The sequence below is a fragment of the Pangasianodon hypophthalmus genome, chromosome 18 (genome assembly GCF_027358585.1).
Source record: "Pangasianodon hypophthalmus isolate fPanHyp1 chromosome 18, fPanHyp1.pri, whole genome shotgun sequence".
Lineage (NCBI taxonomy): Eukaryota > Metazoa > Chordata > Actinopteri > Siluriformes > Pangasiidae > Pangasianodon > Pangasianodon hypophthalmus.
In genome coordinates this window covers 3,139,789-3,159,788 of record NC_069727.1, presented here as the reverse complement: position 1 = coordinate 3,159,788, position 20,000 = coordinate 3,139,789, and the positions used below count along the sequence as shown (strand labels likewise).

The following is a 20,000-nucleotide window of genomic DNA, read 5'->3' as shown; positions in this document are numbered from 1 at the left end:
AACTGTGACCGGAACTCTAGAGTTCTACATTGACTTTGTGATGTGATTGGCTGAAATGACTTGAGCTTTTTTCTTTCTTTTCCTCTCCTCTATTTCATCCCTCTTTTGTCTTTTTCAATTCATACACACAGCACATGGACTGTGGCATTAGTATGTCTCATTGGCCTCTGTTAAGTGTGTCTATGGGTGCTCGTGCGTGTGAGTGCGTGTGAGTGTGTGTGCGTGTGTGTGTGTATGTGTGTGTGTGAGAAAGAAAGACAGAGATAGTGTTTGATAAGAGTTTCTCAGTAAACTCCTGTGCTGCAGCTCTTTCCTCTCAGTTTCTGTTTTTGTCCTTCTGCTTTTTTTGCACTTCTGCACTTGTGACACATTCTTTAATTTGGACAGATAAAATAAAAAAACTTTAGATGCCACATGAACCTTCTAGTTCAAAGTTCATCCTTTCAATTTTTGCTTAGTGTCTGTTTTTATCTTTTTATTTTTGTATGCTCATTGAAATCTAACACATTCGTGCAAGCCCCTGCCGCTTGTCCTGTTTATTCTTGCCGCCGTTTTTCTATTTATTGCCCCCAGATGTGTGCGTGTGTGTGCGTGTGTGTGCGTGTGTGTGTGTGTGTGTGTGTGTGTTTGCTGGCCTTCTGTCACGCCACGCCAAATCGCTCTCACCTACTTTTCCGCATCATCTGAAAAGTGCCTTGGGTTGATCCTCAAGCTCTGTTTTAATGATTATATTGTGTATATGTATATATAAAAATAAATAAATATCTAATTCCCCAGTTTTAATGCTAGGCGCATTTTTAGCACCGCGCTGCGCATTTTTATTGCATTAGCAAACGGCACTGTTTTGCCAGATGCAACTAATCTTTTGTTCGCAGATAAACTCGGCGGGTTTTTATCCCTGAATTAGGAACACATTTGTATGACGGGTAAAATGTGTTTTTAATAAATCATTCATCCAGCAATGAAGAGTGGAGGGGGAGTCAAAGAGAGAGAGAGAGAGAGAGAGAGAGAGAGAGAGAGAGAGAAACAGATAACAACAGCTATGAGGAATTAAAAATTTAAAGGATTACACAGAAAAGCAGAGGGTGAGGAGATAAAAGTAGGGATTACAATGACTTAGAGAGAGAGGACGCTGGATGCTTCAGTTCTGCTTTCGAGTAATGCACTCCATCAGTGGTGAAGGAGCGAGTGCTGGATATGTGTGTGTGTGTGTGTGTGTGTGTGTGTGAGTGTATGAGTGAGTGTGTGTGTTTATGAAGTGTCGGTGTTTAGCAGGCGTGCGAGCGACAGCACCGGGTTCCTCAGTGTGTTTAGCAGCAGCGTGCGCGTGTGTCTGTGTGTGTGAGCGCTCGTCCGCTCATCTCTTCTGTCCTGATGGCTGCGTCTCTGTAAGTCCACTTCACTTCTGTTAATAACACTGTAATAAACAGAAATGTTTCTTCGGGATGTTTGATTAAAGGCTAAATAATCGGCGACTCCTTAACAGCCTGAGCAAATGTTTACTTGCTGGTGTGACGAGCAATAATTCAGCGATTCGTAAAAGCAAAACATGGAAGCTGTTACTGTTAATAAGTTAATAATCAGCTTATTACTTGATTAGAACTTTCTTTAGTTGCGGCTGGCGAAGTAGTGACTTCTGTTTGGTTTAGTTGTTTTTTAATTACGTGAACGACTAATTCTAAACAATTATTCCTTTTATATTTTAGCAACAGTGATACGTTTTTATCATCTTTATAATATGGGAGATAAATGTGATTGCCAGGTTAGAATGTGTGCAAATCGTTAGAATTCTTAAAAAAGCTTTTTCAAATATGTTATTAATATTTATGATCTGAAAAAAAAAAAAGATTTCCAAGCTTTTATTTTAATCCCTTAAAATCCAGGATGCGTAACTACTCTGATTCATAATTAATAATGAAGAATATTCTTTATAACGAATAAGTAAATGATAAGCCACAATGTTAAGAAACTAAAATGTAAGATTAATAAATTACTTATTATTGAATAATAATAATAATAATAATAATAATAATTATTATTATTATTATTATTATTATTATTATTATTATTATTATTATTATTTCTTCAACAAAGCTTTTTTCTTTCTTTTTTTTCTTTTTTTTTTTGTAAGGAAAACAGACAGGACATTTTGTGACCAAACTGTCACATTCCACAGAGACAGTGAGAGACTTTACACCACTCCATTTGTCACCTTTTTCCCTTTTTTTCCCGTTCTCTTTTACTGCCTCCGGGTCTGACTTTCTCCTTTCCAACCTCTTCAGGAATTTCTTTTGATTAACCGCCGAGCTACGTAACGAAGTTGTGTAATTGAATTGGTGGCTGATTATTGTGATGTTATTATGAGATTATTGCGATACTGACACGCAGCGTAACTTCCTATGTGACGAAGTGTGGTGGTGCAGTGTTAACTGCGTTAGTGCGCTACTGCGTGTGTGTTTGGTGTGTGTGTGTGTGTGTTGGGTGTCTGATGGACTCTCTGGCTCTCTGTCCTCTCTCGTCTCTTTATCCACTGTGGCCTATTGAGCGCAGACTGGCTCCTTTGTCTGGCCCATATTGTGCTTTCTCACAGAGCCTTGATAACCATGTCTCCATGCTGGGGATGAAGGGAAGGGAGGAGGGTGGGGTGGAGGGTGAACGAGGGAATGAAGAATACCAGAGGAGAATGTTAAAAGCTTCTCTCTTCTCTCCCTACACCTCCTCCTCCTCCTCCTCCTCCTCCTCCTCCCCTCTGAAACCTCCCTCTGGCAGTCAGCTGACCCCGGAGTCCACCGACGCCAGGGAAAGGGAAACTCCGCTTTAGGATCTGATCAAGTACTGGAGTTTGGCCTTCAGTCTCTCGTTCTGTACACAGGCTAGGGTAGGGGGTTAATGAGGCAGAAGTCATATGGCAGGAGGTCAGAGGTTATGGGTCAGATGTCAAAAGTCAGAGACGAACATTGCATCACTGGCAGAGCAATAAAAATCAGGGGCTGTTCGGGTAAATGGTTTCTGTCACTCTCGGGAAAGAGACAGGAGTGTTTGTGTGTGTGTGTGTGTGTGTGTCTGTGGGTGTGTGTGTGTGTATTTGAGTGCGTGTGTGTAGCCTATCTGGTCCTCTCCGGCCTGCACAATAGACTCTCTGTACACTCAGGTACTTCAGGAAAGGGTGGAGAGAATCAAAGTGTGTGTGTTTAACAGCTGAACAGTGTGTGTGCTTGTTTAACCATACACAGCTTTCTATTATTTAAAATGACCTTTAAGTGTTGCTAAACATTACTGTCAACCCCTTAAACTTTGGGCTTATTATTCCGTTTTTTCATCCTAAAGCATATCATTCAGTAGCTACTATAAATTCTTTTAAAGTAACTACGGTGAAATTAATGGAAAAAAGAGACCTTCATGAGATAAAGCACGAGCTTGAGTTTGATCCTACGCAGATGATATGCGCCTAATTGTTACTGTTAATCGCTTAAACTCCAGGGTTTATTGTTCAGTTATCCATCATAAAGTGTATTAATCAGTAACTACTATGAATTATTAATAAGTAACTGAGCTGGAATTAATAGAAAATGAGACCTGGTTAAGAGTTTCCGAGTTGAAGAATGACATTTTCATCATACGCCAACACACAGCTCCTAATCGTTACTGTTAATCCCTTAAACACTAGGTTTATTATTTACTTATTCATTACACAGTGTATTATTCAGTAAGTGCTATAAATTATTTTTAAGTAACTACAGTCAAATTAATAGAAAAGAGACCTGGTTGTGAGTCAAAGAGTGAGATTTTGATCAGATCCTGACGATATATGTGCCTAATTGTTACTGTTAATTGCTTAAACTCCAGGTTTATTATTCATTTATTTATACGAAAGCATGTTGTTCAGTAGCTCCTATAAATGATTTTTATATAACTACACTGAAATAAATCGAAATGAGTCCTGATCACAAAGTTACAAGCCAAAGTGTGAGATTTTGATCATATGCAGATGATATGCTCCTAATGATTACTGTTAATCTCTTATACTCTGGGTCTATTATTATTTAGTTATTCATGTTAGATTTATTATTCAGGAAGTGCTATGAATTATTGTACTTAACCGCAGTGATTAATAGAAACGAGACCTTTTTTCAGATCCTATACAGACGATATACACCGAATCGTTACTGTTAATTGCTTCAGGTTTATTATTAAGTTATTTATAATAAAAAAATATATTATTCAGTCACTACTATGAATTGTTATTAAATAACTAAGGTGAAATGAATAGAAAAAGAGATCTGGTTATGAGTTTATAAGTTAAGGCATGAGATGATACACGCCTAATCGTTATTGTTAATCATTCAGTTATTCATTCTAAGGTGTATTATTCAGTAACTGCTATAAATTATTTTACTAAACCACAGTGAAATGAATAGAAACGAATCTAGTTGATGAGTTTAATAGCCAAACATGAGATTTTGATCATACGCCGACGATATGCTGCTAATGACGCCTGAGCGATTGAGTGCGTCAGAACCGACAAAGCAGCGGCGTACTCCTGTCACTGAGCATCACCGAGTGACTCAGTCGCCCTAAAGACATGCCATGCATGTTTTTTTTTTTGTTTGTTTTTTTTTTTGGAACATAAAATAAAAATCAGGGAACTTTATTTGGCATAGATCTGTGCTCAGTGCCGCGTCTTTGTACATCCGTCTGTGCGCACAAACGCGTGGAAACCCTCGGACGCCAAATGTCAGTGAAAGTCACGGCCCTGTGAGTCAGTGCGCGACGGACGGCTAAATAAATAAATAAATAAATAAATAATTAAATGATCAGACGAGAGGAAAAATGACAGGAAACCATGCAGACGGCTGATGCGATGACTAAAAAACGCTGGCAAACGTGCGCATGTGTGTAAGCTGTAGGCACTGTGAGCTGGCCGGTGCCTTCTGTTCTGCCCAAAAGCAAACACACAAACACACACACACACACGGCTCTGTGTTAACCATACAAGTGTGTGTGTGACTTCACCTCCATGTCTAAATGCTAATGGATGACAGTGACATTAGACTCTTGGCTTTTGTGGAAAAGGCTGGACAGGAAACCGGGGTGGCCCCCACAACCTGGGGCGAAACACAGAGGCTGCTTTGTGTTATAGCTCCGCAAGCGTGTGTGTGTGTGTGTGTGTGAGCTTTCATACTCGTCATATATGTGTCTTTGGAAAAATGTGTACGAGTCCCAAGCTGTATCATTTGTGCAAACTGCATTCGATGGGCACACACGCTTAAGTTTGATACGTTGTTAACACCTCCATGAAGTGCCCTTGATGGGATGGTGGGCTAGTGCGAGGGAGCGCTCGTAGTCCTATTAGTCACCTGGAGACCTACAGGAGCCACTTTTGTTAATCCCTACAAGAGGGAAAGAAAGAGAGAGCGAGAGATGGAGAGAGAGAGAGAGAGAGAGAGAGAGCAGGGACTATAAATATCTATGAAGCAGAAGGACTCAGAGAAATAGGGAGACTCTCAGTTCCACACAAACAGGCGATTGTCCTAAATAAAGCGTCATGCTGGAGCTATCAGAGGGACAGTGAGAGAGAGAGAGAGAGAGAGAGAGAGAGAGAGAGAGAGCAGTCCTTAAGGTCTAATGTGTATGTAAATGCTGAGGTATTGTCACTGCTGCCAGAGCTCTTGTTATCTGTGAGAATAAAAAAGGCCTCATTGTTCGATACTTTAAACACGTTGTTGCTTTCCCACACACACACACACACACACACACACACACACACAAGGGAACTGTCACATCCGGCTGACATCATCACCCGGTTGACTCTGTGAAGGAATTTGCCTCGGTACCATCCAAAAACAGAGTGCGCAAAGAGAACAAGGCTGAAACAACGTCAGATGATTAAAAATATCAGTGAGGGACGATAGTGTGTTCTGATCTCATGATACGTTTACACATAAACCAACCAGCCAGGCTGACCTTATCAAATAAATCTCGCCAGAAGAAAAGTTTTACACGCTAACCTCAAGCCTTAACGTCAACCTTCCTGACTTGTCATACGAACGGCAACGAGCAAATTGTTACAATTTTGACATTTTTTTTTTTATTAGAGAAATGATATCCTCTAAGTCATCGCTCTGTGCTAATCACTTTTTTTTACCTCACAACATTTCAGCGTATCTCTGGGTCTTTAAACCAACCACAGTGATCAATGTGTCATCGTTAAACTGAAAGACTTTTTAGAAAACGGTTGTCTTTATGCTGTATTTTCTTCAAAATGCGGCAAGCGAAAATATTAACACAGCTGGAGCGTTCTAAAGAAATGTTCACAATAATAATATTATATATATATATAGTGTATATAACAACTTGTGTGCTGCTTAAAGATGTCCATAAGGGTCTTGTTTGAATTTCTTCTACTAGCGATGCACACAGGGTTCTACACAGCTCTATTAATGCTGTACTTAGACACCCTGCTCCTGAACGGAGCTCAGATGGAAGGCGTTTTCTACCAGAGTGGTGTAAGTTACTATGGCCACACAGAAGTTGATTATTTTCCTAGAACAGCACATCCCCGACTTGATTTATTCCTCTTATCCCTCTGCACTTTGGGAGCAATTCCATTATTAAATTCATTAAATAATGACACGTCATACTTTTATTTATTTATTTTTTATCAGTTTACGGTTACGTTTAATGTCGAGGAATGTCCGTGAAACTGGTTAGTTCCTCTTCAGCACTTACAGTAGGTTACAGCGACTATAAACAGCCTTTCTGTTTTTCCCTCTCTGGATGTTAATAAGAGGAAAAAAAGAGCGTGAGAAACCACAAAGTGTGACGTCCTGAAGACATTATGTTAAACTGTGTGTTTAATTTGTGTAAATGTAAAGTATTTACAGTGTGTGTGTGTGTGTGTGTGTGTGATGCTATTTGATACGCCCGTTAGAGCTGCCATTCAGCTCTCATTAACCACTCTGGAAATCAACTGTCTGTCATGCCCACTTATGACTTATGACCAGTCAAATCAGTGTGTGTGTGTGTGTGTGTGTGTGTGTGTGTGTGTTTTGCAGATTAAGCATGCATTGTAAGCAATTTAAAGCTCAGTTATCATACATAAAGCATAGGTCATGGAAACCTCACTCATCATTTTGAAAATGAATTAAGAAGTAGATTTTAGATTCTTCAGCAGCCTTAACGAAGCTTCGCGCACTTTCACCATCTCTGAGCCACCGTCCTGAGGAAAGCGTACAGCATTCCAAACACTACTTTTCTACCAGTTTGTTTTTGGAAATAAATTCATACGCATGAGATATTCATATCTGTTTTTGATCTGCTCATGTGTCAGCGTCTGTACAGTGCTGTGACTAAACCCTGTGCTATTATTAGGAGCATTTTTGCTGTGTTAACCAGCCAGCGATGGCGATTAGATCGAGCATGTTAGTTTTAGTGTTAGTTTTTCCCTTTTCTGGGGAAGTTAACCGAGGCTACGTTTGTGCAGCTAGCGTAGTGACGTGTGTGTATGTTGAGATGAGAGGGCGTTTAGCATAAGAAGGAGAGAGAAGAGAGAAGTGTGGATTTAATGCCGGCTTAGCACACAGCCGGGGGGGACAGGAGGGGGAAAGGGCCACACCGGCGGGGTGGCCATTAGCGGCTAGCGATTAGCCCAGCGAGTTAGCGGCTTAGCCTGGCATGCTAGCCTCCTGACCTGCCATTTAGCTGCAAAGCCACACTGCGATCGACTTAATGTGGTGGCAATTACACTCCTCATTAATATTCCATTGCAGGACAGAATGGGTTACAATACCTTACAATAATACATACAATATTTCTTTTTTTAATTGATTTTTTAGTCAAAAATTATTCGTAAAGAATTAACAAATGGCTTGTTCGCATTCACAAAAAAAAATTAATATCTCTATTTTATTTTTCTCTATTTAAAACAACTGCATCTGTCATGGATTTAAACTCTTCACATATAATCTGAAAAATTTTGATTCTGGTAATGTCTTGTTCTTTTCTTATTTTTTTGAAATGCTAAGCTACCAAGCTAGCTAGCTGTTTTGGCTAACAATAGTGCGCCATTTTGTTTGCTAGAGTATATTTTGACAGGATTGACCTCTGTTAAACACGTGAATATCTGAAAAGATAATACTTCGGTGCTTAATCCTCTTGGTCTAATTCTCTGATTTATTCTAGCTAGTTTATTCGCTACTTAGTCTTGCTAGCTAGACTTTTAGCTTCAGTGTGTGCTGTGTACATCCACATGACTAAACATGGAGAAGATCCTCCTAGTTTAACAGAAAGATGCCATGCCATGGCAGATTGGTGTTTATTCACCACTAACTGGTATGCGGTGAAACATTAATTATGCTGCTGCAATTAAAAGTTTGTTGGTTTTCTGCTATAAACTAAAGAAAAGAAGGAAAAGAAGAAGAAAGACTTGTTTGGTCACATATAGATTAAAAGTACAGGGAAATACTTTTCTTCACATATTCCAGCTTCTTAGGAAGTTGGGGTCAGAGTTCAGGGTCAGCCTGATACCCCATCTCTGGACAGCTGTGTGGACAGCCAATCAGGTTGCAGCCTTCAAGATCCTGAAGGTTGTGGCCAGAAAAGTACACAAACGATATTGGGATGTGGAGCGTTTGTATCTGAGACTACTTTGTACTAGCTGGCTATCTAAGTTCACTAATGTTAATGATAAACAAAACTTGGTTGCTATGGTAACACTCTATTTTGACAGCTGATGATAGCTGAATTACTGAGAATACGATAATGTAAATCAAGACTCAGTTACTAAAATCTGGAGACAAACACAAGCTAGTTTCTTACCTGTACGTTAGCCAGCCAGCTATGTTAGCTAATGGTAGTGCTAAACAAATCTTGGTTGTTATGGTAACATTATATTTTGATAGTCTTTTGGCTGGTGTTCAATAAATCGCTAAGAATACGATGATGTAAATATGATGAGACTCAGATACTGCTAAATATGAGCTGGTTTACTTGTGGTTTGCTAGTCAGCTAGCTATGTTAGCTAATGTTAGTGCTAAACAAATCGTGGTTGTTATGGTAACACTATACTGTATTTTGACAGTATTTTAGTTGGTGTAAAATAAATCATTAAGAACTCTACGAGACTCAGGTACTAAACTATTGTGACATATAGGTACGAGATAGTTTCCTAGTGCTAAGGTGAAAAATTAGCTGAAGTCAGCTAATGTTCGTGAAAAACAAATCGTGGTTGTTATGGTAACAATATTTTGACAGGTAGAAATTAAGCTGTTAAATAAATTGCTCAGTCGATGTGATGAGACTGATATTGAATTTCTGCGACAAAAAAACAAGCTAGTTTTACTAGTTTAGCTAATGTTTGTGATGCAGAAATCTTGGTTGTTATGGTATTTGGACAGTCAGTAATAAAGCTGTTAAATCATTAAGAATCGAGACTCAAATACTAAAATCTTGTGACAAATGTGAGCTATTTTACTAGCAGTTAGCTAAGCGATTAGCTAAATAGCCAGTGTGAGTGATACTAAGCTGTTTGGGGAAGCAGGAGGACATATTAATTAATGCATAAAAACCCTATTAAACCATATATTATCTAAGACAAATCAAGTTTAATGTTTTGAATGTCATGCTCAGGTTGATTTTAACCGTTTTTTTATGTTGCTCTGAATACATGCAATTATTCGCCACAGGCCTTTGACAGATTTTTGTATTGGTCATGGCTCAGGCGACGCCACTGCTGACAACCTTTCATTGTGTGACTGTACAATACGGTGCGCTCAGTTCAGCCGTACAGCGCCGTGTGTCCTGTGTGAGGTCAGAAATAAACGTCATCTCTGGAGGTTAATCGCTTTTTTCCTGCTGGAAATTATGAACGACAGTCAAAGCATTAAACCTGGAGATAATGAGCGAAAGCGGGAACGGTGAAGCCGTTTTAGCTGAGATGGAGTGTGTGTGAGTGTATGTATGTATATATGTGTGTGTGTGTGTCTGTGTGTGTGTGTGTTTGGCAGGCCAGGCATTATGACAGCCACAGAAGGATGGAGTGAAATTATGTTAATGGACGCTAATTATGACCTCGGAGACCAGCTTCGCTGCCAATTTATCTACTTAATAAAGCCCCTTCTTTTTAATCCCAACATCACTGGATGCTCTAAATGCTTCGTGCGGCCTCTCCACGAGCACAGGTCTGCCAACTTTCAATGAAATAGCGGCTATAACCTGCTCACCCGGCGCGCCGAATTGTATAGTAATTATACTTCAAAGACATGGAGGAAAACACACATTTTATTGCTCAAGAGGAACTGTGAAAGCCTCGTGTCAGTGGGGCCGGAGAGGAAGTGTGTGTGTGTGTGTGTGAGGGTATGTGCGTGTGTGTGTGTGTGTGTGTGTGTGAGTGCTTTACGGGGCTCAAGATCAAACCGGAGCTCCATCCAGAAGCTAATTCACCTGAACGAGGAGCTTTTTATATAAATAACGCTGTGTGCTTGATGAGGACACTGGAGAAGTGTTTCCTCCTGGAGTGAAAGTGTGTGAGTATTTGAGGGTGAGTTGATGAGGACAGCGTTTAGGGTTGAGGTGTGTGTGTGTGTGTGTGTGTGAGGCTAGAAACAAAAGGGCTCAGTGTGTAAGAATGAAAGCAGGCAGAATAAACAGATCCCGGTGGTGTTGCAGACAGGCCGTGTGCCGCTGCTGAGTTTATACAGCTGCAGCCACTGCTTTTACTGCCCCAGTGTGAACTAGCACAGCTACGGGACCAGCCCAGCCCCCAACACACACACATACACACACACGCACATACACGCACACACACACACCTCACATGAGATATGTTTCATTCACAAACGATTCTGTCTTTTTTGCACGAGTCACTAACGTGAACGAATCATCACTGCTTTGCACTGATGAGTCATTTATTTGATTCAGCTGCTGATTCACATTTATGAAGCGTAACTGGACCCAAAACTGACAAACTCTAGATTCTTTTTTTTTTTTTTTTTAAATCATGATTGAGACTCACTCCTTTCATGTTCGATGAGTCAGTTGAACCTGTGAGTTCATTGAGAGTCGTTTGAGCTCATATGATTTGCACTTTCAGCATTTTTGTGCATGTAATAGTAGTCTGTTGAGCAATGTTTTCGATTAAAATCTCAGTGTGTGAGCACTGCTACGACGCTCGTCTAAAATCCACCAATAGGATGACACCAAACTTATGGGACAGCTACAAATACGGCAGTCGCGATGAGGAAACATAAACGAAACATGCTAATGGATGAGAAAAAATATCCTTATTACCTCAAGCTCACTTTGATGACGCATGGTGTTTCTGTTATACGTAGATTTCATTGTTCTCATCTCGTACAGAGTGATGAGTAATGATTTTAAAGGAGAGCTGAAGTCATCCAGTGTAGATGGCAGCATGATCACGCTGAATGAATCTGTAAACGAATCTGAGCGAATCATTTCACTGAACAAACTTAAATGTCTCGAATCACTGAAAACAACTCATGCGCATGGATGCACACACTCATAAGGGTCTAAACACACTTCCTACGATTCCTACACTAGAGATATCATGAGATGCTAATAATTAATAAATGGATTTTTGTTAACGTGAAAATATACGAAACGTGAAAAATGTTTCTTTACATCAAAACTAGAAAAGTGGAGAAGTGTGAAAAGTGTTGTGCATTTCTGCACTCAGTCCTCAATGGTGCACAGCCATATAGACAAATGACTTCCTGTCATTTTTATAGTTCACGCCTAAAGGCTTTTATGTTTCCTGTTTTTTTTTTTTTTTCTTTCTCCATTCATATTACTGAGTTCATCTGAATGGGATCTGTGCTCTGGAAAAGAAGGTCTGTGTTGTAGTTTATCACTATGTAAAACCTGTAAACGTTCTCCCACAGGGACAAACCGATAAAACATTTCGATTTCTTGAGATAATTTTTTCCCCTTTTTTTCATTGATTGATTGATTTTGCTTTAAAAATCTGCATGTTTTTCTTTGTACTTCTTCATATTTTTAATCTTCTGTCTAATCATTCGCAGAATAACTGAAGACACACAGGACACACAGCTTCACATATCAGTAACCAGGCAGAAACATTATTATAGATAGAGTTGAATGCAAAAGTTTGCACCCCCCCCCCCCCCCCCCCCCCTCGTTTTCTGGGTAGAGAAATAAAAGCCGAAATGTACCTTAGTTTTATTAAAAATCTAGAAATAAAAGGAATTTGTTCCTAACAAAATGTTAGGAATGAAATGTGGGTGTATTCTGCAAACAGATCATCTAAATCCGGAATCGCTTGGTGTTTCTTCCCAGCACAGTGTATACGGAAGGATGAAAAACGAGCAGCTGTCTAGTAACTGAGTCGTAAGACAAAATCACTTTCTTATTTAACTTGTCATAATGAACAACAACTTTTGAAACCTAACACACAAAATGTCTCGTCTTCATAACATCTTAACTCTTAACTTAAGGGTACACAAACTTTTGCACTCAGTTGTACACACTGTAGTCTGTACTCTTCAATGATATATTTCAACCCTTTAGTTTGATTATATTGCTATATTTAATTATATCCTACTTTTCGTTCATATTTTTTAATAGATCGTGTAATTCCGTCCTAGGGCTGGACGATATGAGTCAGTCTTATGGTTATGGTTAAGTGAATGTATTTATAAAGATGCAGCATCATAAATACATTCATGGAACCATAAGACTGACTAATTAATACTTTTATAAATAGGTGTATAATGCATTATGAGCATGAGTATTGAAAAAGCAAGTGCATCATTCATAAGTAATTATAACAATGATATAAATGTAATTATAACTGTTATTATAAAGACGTATAGGTCTTCATGTGTCTTTATAAATGGATTTATAGAACAGTAATACTTGCTTATAAATCATTATAAATGGGCTATAATCCATGATGAAAATGGGCTTCATAGAAAGTGTTACTATGCATTCTTCTTCGATTTTCATGTGCAGGGGGTAATGCATAGAATAATGCAAATACACAATACGAATTTTGGACGATCACAAATTTCTACGTGTTTAGGACAGGAACACTTCTAGTGTCACCCCTTGTGTTGCTGTGTGTGTGTGTGTTGGGTTGTGTAGAGTATGTAGCAGTCCTAACGCTCTCAGATCAGACTTTAAACTCTATTTGTACATTTTGCTGGCACTGTATGGTGAAAATATCATCATGTGGAATTTTTATTATCTTAATTTTACCCGTTTTCTCAGTCCTTTAATTTTCCTGCTATCCAGTGGAAAAGTTGAATATATATTTTTTTATTTAAATGAAACACTAACGGTGTGATGATTACAGCCAAGGGTTGTATCTACACCTCAGCAAAGTACATAACCATCCATAAACACACACACACACACACACACACACACAGTGGTAGTTCAGTGGTTAAGACGTTGTGCTTAAGGTTGTGAGTTCTAATCCCAGCACCACTAATCTGCCATTGTTGGGTTCTGTCTCAATTGTAAGTTGATTTGGATGAAGGTTTCAGCCCAATGAAGTACACTCACACACACGAGCGCTCTAATCCTGCAGTCGTGTATCTCCTCAGCACATGCTGCAGTGCCACTATTCCATATGTTGCTTTTTTTGTGATATTTGTCGAGCTAAGCTCCGCAGTAAACAGTGAGGTGATCGAAGGCCCTCACATCTAGAATAAGAATTTTTTTATTCTCAGGATCATGGTAGCACTAGCCTCCAAGGCTGAAGAGTGTCTCTGAAAGCACTTAGGAGATGCTGTCAACCAGATGAAATCCTATTACTGCAGCATATTCATTTTCTCACACACACACTCACTCAGAGAGAGAGAGAGAGAGAGAGAGAGAGAGAGAGAGAATGTTCAGTCAATAAATGCCTTTTTTCCTCTCAAGGTATCACAAAAGTGGCTCGTCTCACAGTTTTCTCTGGTAATATCAGCAGATGTGTCCTATCAGCTCACACACACACACACACACACACACTCACTTCCATCAGCAGCAGCACCACTGTCAGTAAATGTTCCTCCAAGGTCGGTGTGTGTGTGTGTGTGTGTGTGTGTGTGAAGGTAAAACAGCAGCAGAACTTGAAAACAAATCGTCTTCCCTAACGCAACCTGGCATTTACAAACGTAGCTGAAGCGAAAAATGGTAATTAGGCTGCTTGCGAAATAAATGTGACGCTTAAATACAAATATAACGAGGCAAATATATCTTTTAGCAACAAATTGTTGCTGAGATTGTACACATGGCTCGGAGTTTACTTGGACGTGAATCTTAATGATCTAAAGAGCCTTTGAAGAAGTATTTTTTTATAAGAGAGCAGCATGTCGCTTTTTATATAGAATAATGAATATATTATTATTATTATTATTATTATTATTATTATTATTTATATACATATCACATAAGGTTTAGAAGAAAAACTAAATGTGATTAATGTCATTAATGGAGAAATAATGATCTCATGGAAAAATAATATAATCATAACATTAAATTTTAAAAAATCAGAAAAAAATCAGAATAAAAGTAGAAATTATGTCTAAGGTATTTTTAAGAATAGCGCTTTAATATTTGATGCTTGTATATCTAGGAGTGAATTTAATACTATTGTTGAGTCAGTGCTTGGACCCCTATATTAGACTCATCAGAGACCAAACAAACTGCTTACGTATCCATGACGACGACGATGATGATGATGATGGTGATGATGATGATGATTTAGTGTGTCACTAAACCACATCCACGTCTTTTTACCGTGTCTTTCCACCACATCTCATATTCACTCTCTCTGTCTCTTCCTGTCCGTCTCGTTTTTTTTCCAGGATGTCTTCCAAGCGACCAGCCTCTCCATATGGGGGAACAGATGGAGAGGTAGTCATGGCGACGAGCAGACAGCGATTGGACGATGACGAGGTTGACGGACATGCTGTCATTCACCTGCCCCTGAGCTCGTACTGCAGCTCGCCACGCGCCCCGGACAGCCCGCCCACACTACACAGCAGCACGGTAAGCCCCGCCTCCTTCCTCTCTAAATGCTGGAGAATCAGGCATGCGTCAATCACACTGACTCCTCCCTCTCACCACAGACTCTGCCCACACATGGATGCATAAAGTTTGATCTGTATTAATAGAAATATGGGTTAAATCCAGTACGGTTCTGTGTAAAACCGTATCAAAGACTGCTTCTGATTAGAGACAGATCCACGTAGAACCCTTTTAAGAAGCTAAGAAAATGCATAAGCTAGCTAAAGAACCCTTTTTTCTAAAAAGGTAAAATATTTTTATAAAATAATAATTATTATTATTATTTATAGTAAATATTTTTTCATAAGAATATCTCATATGCATCAATTTAAAATTTAATAATAATAATAATAATAATAATAATTATTATTATTATTATTATTATTATTATGCTTTAATTTTTTAATAATTTAGTTATATTATCAATATATTAGGGCTGGATGATATGACAGAAATATGATGTTGTGATACCCGAAGACATTTTTACACGATATATGTCACGATATTTAGGTTTGGTAACCTTTATGCCTATCATATCTATAAAAATAAGCTGATTTTGAAATAAAAAATTACATTCAATTGTAATAATTTCAATAAATTGTTTAATCATGATAATTATTATATCTCAGAAAATTTCGATCGATATTGTCACTGTCATATTACATAGACAGGACAGGCCTTTTATATATCCTATACCACAGCAATTTGGCAACAATTACCATTTTCCTATTTGTTAATAAATGATGCGTTGTATTTTTTTTTTATCCATTTAGAGTTACATTTAATGTTTCATGAATGTTCATGAAACAAGTTATGGCTAAATAATGCTACGTCTTCACCACAATCCTAACCACTAACTTCACTAATCAAAATGTGGAAGTCTTTCAAAAAATAATAATAATAATAAATAATAAAAATAATAATAATAATGCTTAATAATAATAATAATAATAATAATGATGATGATGATGATGATGATAATGATGATGTATTATGTTTATATAAAGGCTATTTATATAAACACTAAAAAATTCCGGTACAAAAAAAACACCTAAAAAAAGAAGAAAAGGAAAAAGTGTTAGGAGAAAAGGTATGTTATGAGTTTGACTCATTAAGAAAATGCAGCCAAAACATTTCCAAAAGGTCAAATATGTCACATTTTCCTGTCACTATAGAGATACACACACACACACACACACACAGTCTCTCTCACACACACACACACACACACACACCACCTGAGTGTACCAACTCATGAAGTCAGCTTCTCCACACACACACACACACACACACACACACACACACACACAGTTCCACTCGTGGTGGTTGTGTGAAAGTGCCAGTCCTGACAGGATGAATTCAGACAGACAGACAGACAGACAGACAGACAGACAGACAGACAGACAGACAGACATGGCTGTTGGATTTGGTTAAAAATGACTCAGGCGTATTGTGTTATTGTGTTCTTAGCGAGTGTGTGTGTGTGTGTGTGTATGTGGGGGTGTGTGTGGAGAAGCTGACTTCATGAGTTGGTACTCTGAGGTGGGGCATGTGTGTGTGTGTGTGTGTGTGTGTGTGTGTGTGGAGAGGATGACTTCATGAGTTGGTACACTGAGGTGGTGTGTGTGTGTGTGTGGTTGACCACAGCAGGTACATTTAAAAACATGAGCGAAATGAAGGATACATTGTTTGACTGAGCCGTGTGTGTGTGTGTGTGTGTGTGTGTGTGTGTGTGTGTGTACTGATTCGTGACCTTTCCCCCTCTCTGTTATCTCTCGGATGGCCGTGCGTGTGTGTAGACAGTAGGCTGGAGGAATGTGGCTGGCTGTAAAACAGTGAGTGCGTGCTTAAGGAGCGTAATGGTGAAGTAATGCAGTAATTAGCGTAATGATTACGGACTCGGCTACGCTCCACCACTCTCACTGTCATAAAGCAAAGTTCACGCTACGCCCCTGCGCTGTTACATCACTCCTGCATGACTCCGCCCCCTTTCTCACCACGGTGTGCAGGAGTGGGTCTCACACCACCTTCTAACACTTTAGAGAAGCTACAGGTGGAGACTGACAGAGCAGTCATAAAAACATCAGCTTATTGAGTTTTATTATTATTATTATTATTATTATTATGATGGACCCATCCATGTCCGGACCCATTATTTTACTTCACTATTTTTATTTTATTTCATTTTCTCTGAGCCTGTCACAAGCAAGTGCGTGAAGAGAAAGAAAGAAAGAAAGAAAGAAAGAAAGAGAGAGGGAAAGTGTGTGTGTGTGTGAGAGAGAGAGAGAGAGAGACAGACAGACAGACAAAAAGCAAGAGAGAAAGACAGAAAGTGAGTGAAACACTGACAAAGACAAAGACAGAGAGAGGGACAGAGAGACAGACAGAATGACAGAAAGCAAGAGAGAAAGACAGAAAGAGAGGGAGGCACAGAGAGGGATAGGCAGAGAGAGAAATGCAGTGAGACAGAAAAAGACAGAGACAGAAAGAGAGAGGGAATAAGATATAGAGGAACGGAGCGAGACAGAGAGAAAGACAGAGAACGAGATAGAAAGGAGCACAGAGAGAGAGAGAGAGAGAGATGCCGAGAGATGGACAGACAAAAACAGAGTGGTAGGGAGAAAGAAAGAAAGAAAGAGAGACAAAGAGAGAGACAGAAAGGATGAAAGATATAGAGAAACATAGATAGGAGACACAGTGAGAGAGACAGAGAGAGAGAGATGCAGAGAGATAGACAGACAAACAGATAGACAGAGAGATGGGAAGAAAAAGAGAGAGAGACAGAGTGAGACAGAGAGAGAGATGGACAGAGAGACAGAAAGAGACAGAGAGATAAAAGAGAGAGAGAGAGAGAGAGAGATGTAGCGTGTGCTGACTCTGAGAGAGACTCAGTCACGGCAATTTGTGCAGCGCAATAATATAGAAGTGTTAAAAAAAAAAGAAAAACTGAAACGACTCAGTGAAATGGTGAGAAGCGTGTGTGAGAAGATTAGCCGCTTTATCTGGTCACGCTAGATTAACGGGATGGCTATGTGTGTGTGTCTGTGTGTTTGTGTGTGTGTGTGTGTGTGTGTGTGTGTGTGTGTGTGTGTGTGTGTGTGGGTGTGTGTTTCCCAAAACTCCACTGCTGTTGACCTCTTCATCGTCATCGCCTGAGTTCAGGCTAAACAGAAGCTGAAAAGGCGGGAAGCGTGTTTAGCATGTAGGTGTTAATTACCGTGTCACTTGTTCCAGTGAGTCTCCAGGTGCGCAAGGAATTCTGGGAACACAGCTGCAAAAAAATGACCAACAACCGTCAAACACCCTGAGACGATTTTTAATAATACACACATACTGAAGAGTTCAACCTGCTGTTAGAGTGAGTAATGTACAGAGAAAGAAACCTGACTGACACTTGTTATAGACCAGCATCAAAATAATCCACACCATCATCATGAAGGATGCTGGACAGGCCCCGCCCACAAGCACCGCCCACGACAGAGAGGCTGAAAGTGTCCCTTGCTGGTGTGAGCGTGGGTTTATGATGTCTTATAGTTTCCCATGATAAGATACAACCTGCGATTGTCAGTAAATATACAGCAAAACAATGAGGTATAGTGTGCGTGCGTGTGTGTGTGTGTGTGCGTGTGTGTGTGTGTGTGTGTGTGTGTGTTTAATCGTGTTGCCTTGGTTTACAAGAAAATATCGACTCATTTAACTACACTCACTTTCCCAGTAGAAGTCTTTGTAGTAATTTTAGCATCAGCATAACCTTTTCCTGCTCGTCGTTTTAGTCACTTGGCAGTTTCATTATTACAGCTGTGATTAATATCATTAGGCCCTTCAGCCTCAGAAAGACAAGCTTCCTCTTTCCTTTCAAGCTAGTCAAGCATACACAGCATCTGCTATTGTCATTCACTTCCACGTCCTTTAATAGCTTCAGAGTAGTTACGTTCGGAACCAGTCAAACTTTTTTCCCACTTGTTCTCTGCGGCTTCCTCGACGCGCGATGCAAAGAGACCACGTCTTTAGCGAGTGAAAACATCCTGAATGTAGTCATATTTGTCTAGCGTTTCCTACTGTGGGAGTACAATAAGCCAAATTGAAGAATATTAAACCTAGTTCTAGACATTTATTTACTCACGTCAAGCTTTAAATTGTCATATTCGTAATTCATTTTGCTAGGATTTATTTTCTTTAAAAAAAAAAAATTACAAAAGCAAAATTTTAATCTTTAAAATCTATTATTTCCAATAGAATAAGAAATTTTAAAGCTTGAAATTAGTAAAATAATTCATTATAATAATTAGAAATATGTTTACCAATCTTATAGTTGGTTTATTGCAATAATAATTTAATATTAAATTATGCAATAAAATAAATATTTCTTATAATAGGAAATATTAACTAAATGTATATATTTATATGACTATATTCAAGATATTTTCACATTTCTTTCGCAGTACAACTCTAAATATTGTGTGCAGCGCAAAAAAAGAGGTCTTATCAAGTGAAATTATTTTGAATATAGTCAAATTTCCTATTATATGATCACATTAAAACAAATCAATAATGATCAATAATTAATAAACCTATTTCTAAACATTGTTACTCATTTCAAACTTATTTTCTTGTTCTATTGGCAGATAATTTTATTTATTTTGTAGAAAGAAGCAAAATTATCCGTTAATAGAATATGAAATGAGTAGAAATGTCATAAACTAGGTTTATAAATCTTATCTTTGGTTTACTGTAATCTTATAATAGGAAATACTACATAAAGTCGACTACGTTCAAGATATTTTCGGTTGATAAGTCGTTTTTTTTTTGTTTGTTTTGCAGTGCGACTAATAATATCGGAAGTGCAAAAAAAAGATGATACCTTATCAAGTGAAGATATCTTGAATAAAAGAAACGTTATCTAAGATTTCGCATTATGAGAGATAACAAATATAAGAGGATGAAGCCATTCTAGAAATATTTAC

The 20,000-nt window shown here is 38.7% G+C and overlaps 1 protein-coding gene across 8 annotated transcripts in view; it reads left to right on the top strand.

Annotated features, from left to right (window-relative positions):
• sox5 (SRY-box transcription factor 5) overlaps positions 1–20,000 on the top strand; it is a 242,769-nt gene that overhangs the window by 138,068 nt on the left and 84,701 nt on the right. For 7 of the 8 annotated variants that reach the window (XM_053241889.1, XM_053241886.1, XM_053241887.1 and 4 more), the window contains one exon: positions 14,835–15,018. In XM_053241889.1, coding sequence (XP_053097864.1) covers positions 14,836–15,018 — 183 coding nt within the window. In that variant the 5' untranslated portion in view covers position 14,835. Of the gene's footprint in view, positions 1,389–14,834; positions 15,019–20,000 lie in introns of all 8 variants that reach the window. The other variant, XM_026923348.3, reaches the window with a different exon arrangement.